Source organism: Lynx canadensis, chromosome A2 (assembly GCF_007474595.2).
Source record: "Lynx canadensis isolate LIC74 chromosome A2, mLynCan4.pri.v2, whole genome shotgun sequence".
Lineage (NCBI taxonomy): Eukaryota > Metazoa > Chordata > Mammalia > Carnivora > Felidae > Lynx > Lynx canadensis.
The window spans coordinates 43,328,898-43,346,520 of NC_044304.2; the positions used below are offsets into that span (position 1 = coordinate 43,328,898).

Below are 17,623 nucleotides of genomic sequence, written 5' to 3' on the forward strand. Positions count from 1 at the left end.
GTTAAGGAGAGGAGGACACAGAAGTTTCAGGTAAGAGTGAATACAACAAAAATAACACTTTTTTTTTCTGTTTTCCAGATTTATCTTATGCATGGACTTTCAATGATAACCCCTTATATGTCCAAGAGGACAACAGACGGTTTGTATCACAAGAGACAGGAAACCTATACATTGCCAAAGTGGAACCATCAGATGTGGGCAACTATACTTGCTTCGTAACAAACAAGGAAGCCCAGAGAAGTGTTCAAGGACCACCCACCCCATTAGTGCAGCGCACTGATGGTAAGATGATGAGGTCTCTTGGGAATATACTTTGTCCATTGCTCTTGAAGCCTGGGGAGTTCTCTAGAGCTTTCTGCTGCCCTCTGGTTCAGAGGAGCCACATCATGAGTGAGTGGAGGTTTCATCGACAACCATGATGAAAATCAGAAATCATAAAAAGATAGTAGAAAATTCTATAACTCACTCACACGGTACAGTATACATGATTCTGAGTATATTGCACCATCTCTTTGGCATTGGAACAGATACTTTCTTTGCTTAAGGAACATTTTATGTAAACAAAAGTTTGTTTGGAGAAGTAGGCGTGTGTGTGTGCACGTGTGGGTGCTGCCAAACTTATTAATCAAATACTGTGTTTTCAGTGAGCATATGATGCAGCCTTTCTTTAATGCCTCTTTCTCTTTCATATTTGTCTTTTTGTTCATCCTTTATTTACCTGGCTGGCAAAATGGGGAAAAAAAGGTTCACATCCAAGGAAAGCAAAGCAGCAAACATTAATTACAAGCATTCCAAAGAGGAATGAAACCCAGGATTCGTACTAATTATAGTCCTCCAAGGAACAGAATTCAGATTGGTCTCTGATGAGTCTTGTAGCTTCGTCAAGTCATAGCTGGCACAAGATTTAGAAAGCTGGGAAACCTAGGGAAGTTATGAAAGTAGAATAACCCTCCAGTTGATTCTTTATTTAAATATTCACAGTGGTAAATGTAAAGATAGAAAACCTGTTGATGCATTTTATGATCAGATCTGGGCTGGAAATGTAGTACCTCATAGAGTTTTTCTCCTCTCTGAGCATTTTAAGAAAAGCAAGAACATAATGCTAATAACAGCTGACAGAATTATGGAACCAATTCCATACAGGGAGTTCTTATGACAGAGTTTTTATAATCACTAAGTATCCAAATATATTTGCATAGTCTTAATTCAGAATTCAGCAACCACTAGATTTATTCACAGTATCTCCCCTTCAGTGAGTACTCTGTTCACGACAGAAAGAGCTCATAAGCCAATAATATGCATATAAATTCTACCATGTTTTTCCTTTTTTGGTCTACTTGTAGTTTCTGCTTCTCCCCTTCTTAATTCCTTCATACTCCCATCCCCTCTATTCTCTTTAATGCATATGTGGTAAAAAGAGATCAGAAGAATTATACCATATTAATGTAATAGTATAATATAAAAAATATCAAACCTCTTCTAAAAGTAGTCCCTGAAGAAATATCAGATGTCAAGAGAATAGAACCTAGAAAATTGAACCAACGTAGTTGACTGAACTAGTAACTAGTGCTCTCTACCTCCTCAACCATAGCTTCTTTAAATGTTTGGAATGATCAAGGTCTTAAAAATCAAGTATTTTTATTTGATATATATTTTGTAAGTTTTAGCTTTTGTGCGGTTACACTGGCCACCAATAAACCATTTATTTTTAGAATGTATTATTCTGGTGTTTGGTATGTAAGTAAGAAAAAAAAAGTGGGGGGATCCAAAATTTTGAAGAATTTTGATTTGCCAGTGATTAAATTAGCTAAGTTAATGAGGATAGCCTAAAGATAGATTTCTGTTCCACCTCTGGTAGGTAGCATGTTTACAATATATTTGACTACTGTCTTATTCTTATCCCATATCCATAATTCCTTATTGAAAAAGTTAAAACTATATAACAGAGATGTTTTTTTATAAGTGTACATACATCAAAACCATTTAAGAGTAAATTCTTAATGAACTGGCGTAAGAGTATTTATGCCATTATTTATCTCAACTGTTGTTACTACTTTATAGGTTTTGTTGCAAAAATACTGTTATTTTGTATTAAGAGACTTTATACAGTGTTAACCAAAAATTTCCTTACTCCTGAACAGATGTGGCCCCATGAGTTCTGTGAAGGAGTGATAGATCTGGATATCTCTAGAGAACAAATGTTCTTGATAATTCAGAAACATTTTATATTCTAGATGCATTCGTTCCTTAATTGGAAGACACATTTTTTGTAAGATTCAATATGGAATACAGGGAAATGTGGGATGCCTCTATTCTGATACTTTGATATATTTTAGATATTTCTTATTTAAGGAAGACAGGAATGAGTTAATTCTGTAAGTAGCATCATGTAGTTTTTCTTTGCCCTCTGTCACTCATTAAAGTATATAAAAATATTGTTAATTGAAGGACAAAATAATCAGATTTTGGTTAATGAAGCATTTACTTCACAGAAAACTTCTATTCTCCAGAAATGCTGCTAGCTCTTTTGATATTTAACAGGTGTGATGGGGGAATATGAACCAAAGATTGAAGTGCGTTTTCCTGAAACTATACAAGCTGCAAAGGATTCATCTGTAAAACTGGAATGCTTTGCCCTTGGAAAGTAAGGTTTTTTTGTTTTGTTTTGTTTTGTTTCTGGTTGTTTAATTTAAAAAAAAAAAAACCTTTTTGTTATTCAAACATTGCTGTAAGGTAAATTACCAAATAGATTTCAAATGCTGGGCAAAAGTGGAACTTTCTGATTGGAATTTAAACAAACATGCCTAATACTCTGAAAATGAGTGGGCCTGCAGTTCTCCCCGAATGTATTGATAGTTCCTCTACTTTGAGCATAATGAGTACCATTTAGGCAGCATCTTGCAAAGGAATATGTGTACTTGTATAAGACGGTGAGCAAGTCACTAAAACTTCAACATGCCCTTCACTCCATCTTGTCCTACAGCCAGAAATATATTGCCTGGAGTGTCTTCTTGCTTGATTAATCAGCAGTTCTCTTTAATGAAAAACCTGCAACTGCAAGTTTCCAAAATAAAACTAATTAAAGGCCATTGTTCATAGCAGATCATTAGAATTGAGCTCAACTTGCCCTGTAGTGGAGGCACTTTGTTTTCCGCAGATGAGTGTTTATCAGCCAACAGGTTTGGAATGTGTTTAAGCAGTCAAATATCTGCAATTTTGCATAAAATGTGCAGACATCTCTTTGTGCCAAAAGGCACTATGCACACTTCACTCTTATGCCTGTAAATAAGAGTACCCACATCACAAAGAGATGGATGGCTAGACTAGATCTGCTGTTTAAAAACAGGGTGCAGATGAATTAATCACCTGGCGACATGGTTAAACTGAAGTTCTGTAGGTCTGGGGTGAGGCTTGATTTCTCCCTTTCTAACAAGCTCCCAGGTAATGATGACTTTTCTTTTCTATAGAACATATTTTGAATCATAAGAGACGTGACGCTATGAAATTTGAAGGTTCACCTCTAAATACAGTCTATCTCTAAATACAGTCTATTCTGAAAGCAGGCACCACATTTAGAAAAAGGGATTTACATTACAAATTTGAAAAATGTTTTTTAAAGTTTCCATTTTGTTGTTAAGTAAATATACTGAGCAAGCCAAATAATGCTGGCTACTATAAATCCTTTTAAGTTCCTTTCTGATGTAGTTTTAGGGTGATGGTGGGGTGGTTCTGTAGCCAACAGCCAAGAAATAATTCTTGACGATGTCTTTGGTGCGAAAAGGGTGAATTTATTAAAACATGGGGACAGGAGCCATGGGCAGGAAGAGCTGCCCTGGGGTCATGACTGGTAACTCATTATATACTCTCAGGTTGGGAGGGGGTCAGGGTAAGTCTCTAAGTATTTTGGAAGCAAGGTTTCCAGGATCTTGAGGGGCTAGCTGTTGCTAGGGAAATGGCATTTATTACCATTTAGTGAAACCTCAGTCATGACACCCTTCAGATGTATGTATCAGGGGCCCCATAGCTTGGCATATGATTGTGTATATCTTGGGGCAGTTGAGATAAAGGGAGTAGACTTACAGGATCCTCGAGTTTGGGATAATGTTAAGCTAAGGGTCTCTTTTGCCCCCAGCAAAGTGACATCATGGAGGCAGCTGAGGTCCTAGAGGGAGGTCACTCTGCCAGTCTCAAGGACTTGTCAGTGGGCTATAGGCAGTAAGGGAATTTAATTTTTCATTTGCCTTAGTTTCCCACATCACCATGGCAGGCACCAAACCCTTGTCCTTTGTTCTCGGGTAGCCAGGAGTGTCTGAAGAATATCACACATCCTCCACCTCGGGGGCTGCAGTGCCAACCTGTATTTTGCCCTCTGCTTGCCTCACACTCCCTCATCACTTTCTATATGAAATTTTGTAGATCTTTAAGTTAAATTCCTGAAGGTACTCATTTTTCATGTATTCAAAATACCATATTTTATTTTCATACAGTATTGGTTCCACAGTATGTGTCCAATAAATAATTATTGACTGATTAAATCATGCATAAGAAAAGGACAAATGGGAACTTTCTGTCACAGTTTTTGTCTTCCTGCCTTTTAAGACATGATAAACTTTCACCATTTTCAAGCTTTCTCCAAAATTAAAGTTTATAAAAAAACATAAAGCGTCAGCAAAATACTTTGAGAATTAGACAATTTACTTAAAAAAAAACAATGAAAGATAGCAACTGAAATTTCATTTATAGCTGATTCTATCATATTTGGCATCAGGGAATATGGATGGATTCCTGTAATTAAAGAAAATATTCTTACATTAAAAAAAACTTTGAAAATTATTGAGGCTGGTTCTCAGGAATTTCATATAAATAAATTACCTTTGTTAAACATTTGTTAGTAAGAGTTTAGATTGTATATACATATATGTAATCTATCTATATGTAATCCTCATAATTATTCAGGGTATATCATATTTTTATTATATATGAGAAAACTGAGGCTCAAATTGGATAAATAACCTAATCAATTTAAGCTCCTGTTAACACAAGGGCAATTCAAAGCTAGTCACATCTCCTTTTAAGTTCTGAACTTAGAATCTTTTGAATAAATGATTAAGATAGTTGCTCGTGAAACCAGTGAAGACAGATTCAATTCCCAGTTTTCTCAAGAGTTGTCTGACTGTTAGCAACATGCTTCTTAAGCTCCACAAATTAACATGTACTCATCCGAGAGGACTTAATGTGATACCAGCCTTTTATGTTTATTTTGAAGTATAAAGTGGATAATACACATAAAGAACATTTAGCATTGAACTTGGTGCTTAGGCAGTGAATGTTCATTGAGTTATTCTGAACCCAAAATTCAAAATCTATTATCTTTTGTCTAACCAGTGTTTGAGTTAGTGGGTATGATGGAACTAGAAACAGGTATCTCAGAGGGTACACAAGTTCTCATCACTGCAGCTCATTCCTTTCTGTCTCATACTAATGCCAGTATAAGAGAGAGCAACAAACAGAGTCAGTTCTGGGGTAGAAAAGAGCAGCAGTAAGGAGAAAACTTAGTCGATTAATAAAGGTTCTGGATTGCTCACATATCAGGTTTCCTAATTTTATTTATTTCTACATTTCATTTCTAAAAACTCAAACCTACAGAAATACTGGAAGAGTAATAACTGCACAATCACTTCAATCATACATATCATTCACCTGAACTGACCAAGTATAAATCTTTGCCACATTCCCTTCTGTCTCTCTCTATCTCTCACTCTCTCCCCCAGCCCCACCTTTTTCCCTCTCTCGCCTCTTACCACACACACGCATACCCACACCTGCACACGTGCCATGCATTAAAATAGATGGGTCGTTATATTATAACTTGGACTGCATTTTGGAAAGAGATATTTATGGCAGTCAAAATATTGCTTAAAATACACACTTGGGTCGCCTGGGTGGATCTGTCAGTTAAGCATCTGACTCTTGGTTTCAGCTCAGGTCCTGATCTCACCGTTTGTGAGCTCAAACCCCACATTGGGCTCTGTGCTGGCAGTACAGATCCTGCTTGGGATTCTCTCTCTCTCCCTCTCCCTCTGCCACTGCCCCACTTGTGCTGCCTCTTTTCTCTCTCAAAATAAATAAATAAAATTTAAAAATGTTTACAAAAAATATCCACGCTCAATTTCAAGCTCAGCTTGCTATGAAATGGAGGAGTGGAAGAAAGAAAAAAGGCAGAGTTAGGAAACTTTGACCATCCCATTTAGAGTTCACCATTTGACTTCACTCTTAGGATTCAGTCATGAGTACATACTAAAAGAATACATTGGAAGTAAATGGAAGGAGTAGATTAATAATCCAAACAAGGGAACTGAAGCCTTAGGATATATGAGATAAATTGTTAAAAAGTCTCAAATGGAATGATTTAGCAATAAGTGAAATCATCTCTTTAATTAACCTCATGGTGATGGAAACAGTCAATACATTAAAACGTGACAACTAGTGAAACTACATATGGTAAAATTTATTACCTTAAAAATATGTGGGAATACCTAAGCTTCCTGATATAATTTGTACTAGCAGTATTCGACTCAGGAAAATTTAAGTTGGAAAAATAATAGGTTAAAAAAAAAACCCTCTTGAAATGTTTAATCTCATGTGTATGTCCAGAAACAACTTGATGGATAAATGGTACATTCATTGTTAAGTTTATACATAAAAGATTTGTTGCAGAGGAAATAAAATTAAGAAGAATGGGAAATGATGAAGATTACTTAACTGCACTTCATAGAAAATTGTCAAGGAAATAATTCATTTAATGGAGTATACTCCATAAGATTTTATGTGACAAAATTAATCAATGTTGAGATTATGTTTTGATTATGTTATGATTATGTCCTTGGGGTTAAAACAGAAAGTCCAAAGCATCCTCTGGGTCAAAGTGATAGTGTTAAAATATCCAGTATAAGAAACACATGCTTTGTGTAATTTTAGTGTAGATACATTTCTCATTTCTTCAGATAGACAAAATCTATATGAAAATTTTTGTGTACTTTGCAAAATTATACATATGTATATCAAAAAGAACTTTTATATATGCTTGCCAGCAGTTTTCAGAGAGCAAATTGCATTGCAGTTGAACTAGTGCAAACATACTGAGAATGCTTTTTGGTCCCTTATAAAATTTGATATCTCTCAAATATTTTACCAACTTTTAAAAATTTGCAAATTAATAAACATGAAAAACAATACATTCTCTTGAAAATTAATTATGTGATAGGCAGAATTAACAATCTGAAAATGTTTAAAATCAAACCTTTGCTTCTTAAATTATAAATCTATATTTGCACGTTTATTACAAAGTGTTTTTAGAAACTCTACTGAAAGATAATTATAGATCATATTCTCTGACATCTCTTCATGAATATATTGCCGTGCCGCATTTGGGTTTAGTTATTTTTTTTCCAAATATAGGGACTACTTTGTACAAGTAAGTTTGAATCTCCTTGTTCACTTTCTGAGATGCCACACTTTGTAAGATGTCCGATAAACACAAAACTGAGCAAAGCTAATCTGGGGAGGAATGAAATCAAAGTTCTATTTCTTATTAACACTCTTTCTAAACACTTTTGTTAAACGACTAGTGAATGCTTTTTTGCTATCAACTATATATTCATTTAACAAGGATTTACATATTTTGGTAAATAAGAGAGATAAATAGAGAAAGGGAAGGAAGAAGACAGGGAGGGAGGGAGGAAATCAGGTGAATAGGTGGATACAAGGGGGAAAGAAAGGTCAATGTCATCTCTTATTCTTATTAAGTTTTTCATTTTTAGAACCTAAGACAGTTCCTAAAATACTTACTGTTTTTTGTGACATGTTTTTGGAAAGCAGTACATGCAGACTTGCATAATTAGATGATATCCCTTCTTTCCCCATGGAATATTCCTCCTCTTGAGTGTGTAGCTAGTTTTTGGGACTTGTATCATGCTTGGTGTTCTCTGAACTTCCAGCGACTAGGACTTGGTAGCTGTTGTTAATTTTGAAAAATCCCCAACCATCATGACTTCAACGATTTCTTTTATTCATTTTCCTCTCTGTTCTCCTTCTGGTATTTCTGGTAGACATCTGTTGCACCATTTATAATTGCCCACAGTTCTTAGATATTCTGAGGGTTTGTGGGTTTTTTAGTTTTTCATTCTTTTTTTCTCTTTGTGTTTTGGTTTGGAAAACTTTTACTGATATTTCTTGTAGTTCACTTATTCTTTCCTCAGCTATATTCAGTCCACAGGTGAGTCCATCAAAAGAATTCTCATTTGGGGCGCCTGGGTGGCTTGGTCGGTTAAGCGTCCGACTTCGGCTCAGGTCATGATCTCACGGTCCGTGAGTTCGAGCCCCGCGTCGGGCTCTGTGCTGACAGCTCAGAGACTGGAGCCTGTTTCAGATTCTGTGTCTTCCTCTCTCTCTGACCCTCCCCTGTTCATGCTCTGTGTCTCTCTGTTTCAAAAATAAATGAACGTTAAAAAAAAAAAAAAGAATTCTCATTTGTATTACAATGGTTTTTCTTTCTAGCATTTTCTTTTGATCATCTCTTACAAATTCATTTTTTTCTGCTTGTATTAATAATGTGGTTTTTTATGTTGTCTGCTTTCTTTTTTTTCCATTAGGGCCCTCAGCACATTAATCATAGTAATTTTAAATTTCCAGTCTGATAATCCCAAAATATTTGCCATGTTTGAGTATGTTTCCCTTGCTTGTTTTTGTCTCTGAAGACTGCTTATCAACATGCTTTGTATTTTTGTTGTTGTTGTTGAACCACTGATGAGGTTTATCAGTTACAAGGAATTGAGGTAACTAGATTTTAGGGTGAGGTTTATCTAGCAAGGAGTTAAACTGGGTTTACTGTTTGCCACCTTTGTTTCCTGTAGCTATGGTGTCAGAAGGTAACATTTTCTCTATTGTCTTTGGTCTCCCCTGCTGTCTTTGGTTTTCCTGTAGAGACTCTTTCTCAAGTAGAGCCTGAGTCTGCATATTCTATCAGGTATAATGCCCTGCTGTTATACAGGGCCCGACTGATAATATGAAAGTCCTTGCTTGCTAATTCCATCATCTTTGTAATTTATGAATCTGTTTCTGTTGACTTCTTTTTCTCCTAGTCATGATTCTCATTTTTATATTTTTAGGTTATCTGGTAATTTAGCTTGAATTATAGACATAATGTTATGTTATTATATGCCATATTGTGGTGTATATTTAAAATACTAGATTTTATTGACAGGATTTAAGGTATTATAAATCTGCTTGATCTTTCTGTGGCTTATTATGAAGCCTAGCTAGCTATAGAGTAGACTTTAGTCTCAGGCTAGTTAACTAGTAAGATGCATGCCCCTACTGAATGCTCCAGTGTTTATTAAATTTCTCTTCTATAGCTTGGAGGAAATCTGCTGTCTTACAGCCCTGTTTGAGTTCTGAAAATTGTTGTATGCTCAGTCCCATGTGATACACTTGTGCACTTTCTTTTCATAATCCCATCCTCTCTGATACTCTGTTGTACAATCCAGTCGCTTTGGCCTCATGTGACTCCTGAACTCAGTGAAACAGTAATGCCCTATTTAGGTTCCCCTTCCTGATTCTTTCCTCTGGAAAGGGCCTGTCGATAGAAAAACCAAGATACCAAAGGCTTGCTTCATGTATTTCCCCTCCTTCAGGGATCACAGTTTTGTGCTGTCCATTGTTCTGTTTCTGGGGTCAGGTTTTTTCCTCATGTAATTGTCCAGGTTTTCATTTGTTTCCAGTAGGAGGGTAAATATAGTCCCAGTGATTTGAACATAGCTAGAAGCCAGATATTGTTTTTAATGCTAATTATGAAGGTGAATACAGTGAAGTTTAGAGAAATTAAGTGTCTAAATCAACATAAATTTAACTCTGGAATTGAAATGTAAATTTCACTGATTCTAACTTCAAAACTCACACTCATAGCCATTTGATATTTACATTAAATTATCTTTTAATATATGAATTTATTCCCTGTGGGTAGAGGCAGTTAGCCCCAATTCTATAAATGTTTTCCTCACAAAGTCTTGAAAAATTTCAGTAAAATATTTAAAAGATTTTGTCTGAGGAATGGAATTATAGATGTATTTCCCATTTAGAGTCTCTGTAATTACTAACATTTCAGCAACAAGTGAGCCTTATCTTTATGTATTAAAAATAAAAAAATAAATAAAAAGATAACCTTTTTTAAAATCCAGGCGATTTTTAATAAGAGGCAAGAAGCGTTTCCAAAAATCATTCAGGTCCACTGAGGAGCATTCCCCCCATGGGTTTGTATGAGATGATGGCAGTATCTACCATTTATAAAAATCTGGGATAGATGATTAGAGATGGAACAGAAAACACAGTTTCAGTGACAGAAACCCATGTGGGAGACTGCTGCCATCAGGCAGGCAGGGTGACTAGAGAGTGAGGTCTCGGGAAAGCTGACTCGAGTGTTGACTCATAGAATCTGACCATCCTAAAACACCATAGACCAGCATGAATATAGAGTTAAGACAGAACTTGAGATACCTGCTTGAACTTTAATTGCTAGGACTTTGGGGATGTGTAACTCACTTTCCGTGTTGGGGTTTCAGAACTGACGTGATCACAGCTTTCAAGTCTCAGCTTTGTCTCATTTGTTCAACATGGCAGACTCTTAATTACCTAAGCTGCAAATTAACTATATTGTGAAACACCCTAAGAAACTCTGTTTGTAGGTGCTATGCAAATGTAGTATGATTGACGGATAGATTTTAGTGTCTCCTTTTAGGGAAATATAGGCCTTTGCTCTTAGTGAAGAAATTAAACTGATATCCCTCATAACTCTAATACTTCTCTTAGAAACAACCAAACACATTTTCCTTCTTCTTCTTCTTCTTCTTCTTCTTCTTTTTTTAACCTTAATTTAGAAACATTGCTGTTAGTGCTCAGAAATGTAAATAAAATTAGTAGCAGCACTGAATGTTCTATGTGTTCTGAAGCCTTCACACAGGACTATATTTATGTAGACATGTATATCTTATTTATTTTTTTCTAATTTATGAAGGAAAAGATACCCAGCTTGGCTATTAATGTTAAGCAATAAATTTGAAGTTTCAACAAGATGTTTTTAGGTATTCCAGAACTTTCAGATGACAGAGAAGCTATCTACTGTTTACTTTTTTCTCTTACACATATGGATATCATTGTAAATTATACCACAGAAAGGTCACTATGGTACCTCAGGAGGACAATGGCATTTTCAAATCAAACTAGGTACGTTTACATTTTTTAGGCCTTTAACAGTTGCTTTAAAAGAAATCAAAGAAGTATCGTAAAATTTTCCTAATTGCATGACTTGTAAGTAAGTTGGCTTTTTTTCCCCCTGATTGAATTGAGTAGCTGGAGAGCAGAATATTATTATTCCATGTATGTTTTGTCCCATTTGCCCCACACTGAGACCTAGTCTTTAGGTGCTTGTTAATTGCTTTGCATGTTATTGTGATACGATGTTGTTTGAGGTAAATTGAAAATTCTGGTAAATTCTATGGTAAACTTCATAAACTACCCCCCCCTTTGCTGTGCATGCACATCTGAGAACTGACAAATATTCAAGCCAATCTTTCAAAAATTGAAGGACATTAATCCTCAGCAAGCACACATATACATGCACTCACCCTAGGATTGAATGACTTATTAGTGGATTCACTAACATTTCAAGACAACATTGCTTTCTGGAAAAAGCGTAGACTTTGAAATCAAAAAGATCAGTGTTTAAGTTCTAAATTCCCCTGTGAATAGCTGGACTACTCTGATGAGTTTACTTATCTGTAAGACAAAGGCAAAATTAGGTAGAAGATAGATAGATGATAGATGATAGATAGATAGATAGATAGATAGATGAATGATAGATAGAATAGAATTATTGTAAGGACTGGAAATACTATTAAACTTACCTACTTATATACCAAAGTTCCTGGCCCATAAGAGGTAATCAATAAATACTAACAATTTTATTAATTATGGTAATTGTCAGTGCTGCTTTAACTGAGGAGGTAAAAAGGAACACACAGGAGAGAAAGGATCTCTGCATTTTATATGTGTGTGTGTATGTGTGTGTATACATGTGTATATACATGTGTAAATATACATGTATATACATGTGTATATATATATACACACACATATAAATATTTATGTATGTGTGTATACATACACATACATTATATATACACATATATACATTTACATTATATATACACATACACATAACATTATATATTCACATTACATATGCATAAACACATTTTTGTTTGTTAGTTTTGTTTTGTTTTGTTTTGTTTTAATCAAGTAACCTCTACAACCACTGTGGGGCTTGAACTCATGACCTGAAGATTAAGAATTGCATACTCTACCAACAGAGCCACCCAGGCACCCCATGCATTATATTTTTGTGCTAATATAATCCTCAAGGACTTGCTCAGAATAATACCTTTACCATTTCAAAGTTCTGTGTTCAATAACATGTATAAGGGTTATTGTCATTCCTTCACTCATTTGGCAAATTGAACACAAGTATTTGTTAACTCAGCAAATATGCTTTGAATGCCACATTCAATCATTAATTCCTTAATTCCTTCATTTATTTAGTCAGCCAGTCAGAATGAATTCTACAAGCCACAGACACCAGGCTAGGCTCCGGGGAAATAAAGAAAATTACATGAAAGCCCTGTGGAGTTTGCAGGCTGCTGAAAATAGAATGGGTGTAACAACACATGATGATACATTTTTCTTGGGATCTGCTCTTTCCTTACAAATTTTTGGTGAAGAAAGAGTCAAGGATACTCACTCTGGGAGTCTCACTGATTATCTTTTCCTCAGGCTGCCCTTTGTTCAATTGAGATTAGAGGGGGTCACTCTCAATTCCTTTGGTAGAGCTAATTTTAGGCTGTTGTTTAAGGGGTCCTTTGTATCTCTGGAAAATAGGAGGTTCTTGCTTCTTTTTTTCTTCTTTCACCAATATTTCCTTTGATTAATAGACTTTTGGATAACAGTTTTAGAACAGAAAAACTGAGCAGATAGAACAGTGAAATCCCATATAGCCCCACCCATTTCCCCTATTACTAACATTGTGCATTAATATGGCATATCTGTTTCAATTAATGAACCAAGACTTTTATTCACTGGAGTCCATACTTCAAATTTGCTTGGTTTTTGTCTAATGTCTTTTTTTCTTAATTCCAAGATTCCATATAGGGTACCATTTTACATTGAGATTTTTTGGTCTCCCTATTCTTCTTTGCTTACCAGTGTCTCAGACTTGCCTTGTTTTTGATGACCTTGACAGTTCTGAGGAGCAACAGTCATTGTCATTGTAGGATTACCCTCTGTTGGAATTTGTCTAATATTTTCCTCATATTTAGACTGAGGTTATGGGTTTGGGGGAAGAACACCAAGTCAAAGTGCCATTTCACCACATCGTATCACTGTTACTATTCCATCACAATGACTTATAACTGCTGATGTTGGCCTTCATCACTTGGCTGATGGAGTTTTTGTTAAGATTCTCCACTGTAAATGTACTGAGTTTTCTCTCTTTCCATATTGATTGCTTGAAGGAGGTCAGTATACACCATCCATATTTTAATGAATAGGTAGTTGTGATTCACCTCCTTTAAGGTACTGAATCCTTATACTTTATTTGGCATTCCTCTGCATGGGAGATTTGTCGTATTTCCCTGCCCATTTATTCGTTTATTTCTATCAGTATTGATCAGTGAATATGTATTTCATACTTTGGGTTATAACCCTATACTACTTTTATATACTGCGTTGTTCATGTGTACATACATTATTTTGTAAAATGTTTTCTAAAAATCTTAAAACCATAAAGTATGAATGTATCTGCAGGTCCTTAAACGCCTTCTTTACCCTCATTTGTGATGACAGGAGGACATTTGAATGTGTATTTTCTTCCAGCCTCCTCCTGGTAGACACTATATTTCTTTTTGTTTTGTTACCACTTTTTGTTGCCACAAATAATGATGTAAGGAATACTCTTGTGGCTGTATTTTACCCATGCCCATGAGAACTTCCTCAGTATATTTTCAGAAAATTAGAATTATTGGATAAAAGGAACCTAAAAAGCTAAGTATTCTGAAATGTGTTGCCCTGTTCTCCTGAAGAGTACTTGTAAAGGGGCCATTCTCACAGACCAGGGACCAAGCCTACAAGTTGGGTCTCTTTTGATCTTACGTGCATACTCTGAATCCAGTGTCAAATACTCCTTTCATTTTTTCCCCAAAAACCATAAAGTGGAGTTTAACAGTGCTGTTTCTAAAATTAAACTAATTTGAAGGCTCTAAAACTCATCCAAGAAGAATATATGTGCTTCTGGAAGCAACTCGTCATCTTCCCATCTCAGTCTATCACCACCTGTCCTAGGAGACCTACATTTCTTACTTTTTAAATAGTTGGCAACTGCATGAGAGAGATGTCAAATCCACAATGGTATTGAGCTGAAGGAAAAGAAGTTACTTGCTTCCTTTTTTCCAGCTGACCTTGAAACCATTCTCTACAACCTTTATTGGAATCTGGAGGTATCTCAATATGTTAAAACAAACAAACAAACAAACAATTCTATCATTTCATCTTCTGAACCTTGGACAAAAGGAACTCTATCCACTGGTTAGATAAAGAAAATTTTCCAAGCACATCCTAATACATCCTAATAAGATAACCTGTTTTGTATCTGGTTAGTTGATGCAGGAGAAGGAAAACATGATGGTTTAGAGCTCAGTCTCTATGAAAAGACACACTTTGGTTCAAATACCTTTTTATTTTAAGTTTACAGTGTGATACTGGATATGTTATCCAGCCTTTTTCCGCCCCAGTCTCCTTGTGTACTTCTGTACTGTGGATAACAGTAATCCTGTGTCAAACAGTATGGTTATAATGGTTTCACTGAGGCACTTAACACAGTGCCAGGCATATAATATGTGTTCAATACATATTGCATATATGAATGATAGGATGATGATATATTAGCATACCATATGTAATGTTTCCTTTATGTCTTTATATGAAAGCATATGGTTATGATCAGAGCTAAAATCAAGCCCTATAAATTTGACAGAACATAGGCTTCCACAACCTCACATACCTTAACTGAAGTGTCATTTTCTTTACTTTAGAGCAGCATAATGTTCACACAATCAGAGAAGTATTTATTTAGGGTTAATATTATGTATTGACAAAACATTATGGACAAGCTGTTAATTAACTTCTAAATGCAGTATCATTTTCACCTTGGAATGCTGGTCTCCAGTTTATGTTTCACATGCAAATTAGTACTTATTTTACTTTAGTTAAAAAGAATAGAAAATGGCAATAAAATTCTTAGGGAATCTTTAAATAATAGAGCCTTCTTGTCCCTATGTGATGATGATCATGGTGATAAGGAAATTTAGTAAACCTTGTTTGTGGTTCAAACTTTGTATTTCACAGTGGATTCTCGTATTTCCTTGTTTGATCTTCTCAAGAAGCCTTCTATGTACCCATTGTTATCTCTAGTTATACGAGAAAGCGGAGGCTAGAGAATTGGGCAATTTGCATTCAGTCACATAAAACCTGCCTGTGTCCTTTTACCCTACATGCAAGTACCACTCTGCTACCATTGCTATTATGACTAAACCGTTTGTAGTTTTTCAGTTGGCTGCAGCAACTGTACTGTGAAATACCAGATGAATACACGCATACCATAAAATTTTTCCCTCGGAGAAACCTGGCATAGACACTGACTGACCAGTAGAATAGGATCATGACTGCGTTTAGATCACTGAAAAAAAAAAAAAGTTTTCCTTTTTCTGTAACACTGAGATTGCTTTTCTACAGAACTCATGAACATATCCACATTGTATCCCCATAGGACAATCTTACATTCCAAGCTCTTTGTATGAATATTTCAAGTTGGGGAAATGAAAGTAGCTAGCTGAACAGTCTGAAAATTTAACAAAGGCACTCTTTGCTGGTTTTGTTATTCTGCTTCACTGTCTTCGATTAAAAATGGCCACTGACAGGATTTTCTGAAATGGGGTTCAAGTTAAGAATAATCCCAAATATAAGCATCTTAGGAAACTGGTTCTCTGTACCAGTTTCTAGTTAAAAACTTAGGATAGCCTGGATTTAAGCTGTGGATAATGAGGTTTAAGAAATCCAGGGGAGAAATATAAACTTTCTCAAATAGCACTAGTAATGAAAATTCTATTTATGGGCTAATAGTATAGAATTGAAGCACAGTTTCTAGTAGTGTGTGAAGAGCTTTAATTTAACTTCCAATTGAGGTTGGAACGAGGCCAGATGGTTAACAAATGTATACTCCGTCTTCAGATAAAATTAATAGGATGCTCTCTCAGTAAAAGCATAATGACGAGAGAGAATGGAGTAAAAGTCCTTATTTATGGCAATGCTTATTTAAGAAGCACAAAACCAGAGGGGCAGAGGAACAAAGAAAGAGAGAAAAAACTTTGCTGTTATTATTTGGTAGTATTTCATTACTGTGAAATTTCAGGAAACTTTATTTAGCAAATAGTAACCAAATCAGAAAAGGATTTTGCAATGCTCCTTTTGAAATACAAGACTCGTGAGCGCATCACCTATGGTCTGAAGAAACTTTGGATAAGAGAGTTGCTTCAGATTGGTTTTATTTATTGAGCTTTATATACAAGCTAAATTTCTACATTGTATTTGGGAAGACTTCAAAAAAAAAAGAAGACAAGGAGGGATTGAAGCTAAAAGCAAAATGTTGCCAGATATGGCTGATATTTGCCATTAGGATAATGACAGCACCATGTATTTTGACTTCCCTTCTGTAACAGCACAGTTTCAAGAGATTTAACGATAATCTCCATTCTGAAGACCCCTCAAAGATCCCCCTTGCTCCATGGCATTCTTCATGTATTTATATTTATAAAGTATGCATTTTAAATAGACCTCTTATTTTAAACTAGGATGAACTGCCAGTGAATATTGCATCACTAACATCACCAACATGGACAAACTAGGTAGATCCTAGGGAGAATGCTGAATCCACAGTAGAAGAAGTAGTCTACTAGTGTTTATAATTGAATGGGTGGTAACTCAAAGAATTGGAAGGTGAATCACAATAAATTAGCCTGTACTGGAAGTCTAAGTGGAGGAGAATTGGCAGGCAATAATTTAACAGAAATTACCTGTCTCAACGTGAATTCCATTCCAAAAGGGTAATTAGAATTGTTAACAGCTGCCAGCTGAGTATTTAGCTTAGATGACAAATGGAAGCCATCTGTCACAATGCCTGGTACATAGTAAGCACTCAGTTAATGAGTATTAATATTCACAAAAATGCTCAGGTATCTTACACAGGACTTTGTTTCTCTTTGGAGAACTCTGTATAATCCTTTCCTCCCTCCCACCATGGTCTTAGATGATTAACCATGTTGGAAAACAAAGGTGGTTCACAGCAAAACATGTAGTATCTCACCTGAGAGATCTCTGCCCTCAGGGTGAGGAAATAAGCATGACCCCTATGATCCGGGACAGTATCCTAGCAGCCTATATATAAAGCAGTGAGAAGCAGGAAATT

General features: G+C 35.6%; 1 protein-coding gene and 1 pseudogene across 4 annotated transcripts in view; one reads left to right on the forward strand and one right to left on the reverse strand.

Moving 5' to 3' along the window:
• LOC115508493 overlaps nt 1-17,623 on the reverse strand; it is a 607,545-nt pseudogene that overhangs the window by 154,580 nt on the left and 435,342 nt on the right.
• Nucleotides 1-17,623, forward strand: part of CNTN6 (contactin 6) — a 163,575-nt gene that overhangs the window by 56,512 nt on the left and 89,440 nt on the right. For 2 of the 4 annotated variants that reach the window (XM_032592342.1, XM_032592344.1), the window contains exon 3: nt 79-282. The exons of 1 other annotated variant lie outside the window; for it this stretch is intronic. In XM_032592342.1, the coding sequence (XP_032448233.1) occupies nt 79-282 (204 nt within the window). Of the gene's footprint in view, nt 1-78; nt 283-2,541; nt 2,645-17,623 lie in introns of all 4 variants that reach the window. One more of the 4 variants, XM_032592341.1, reaches the window with a different exon arrangement.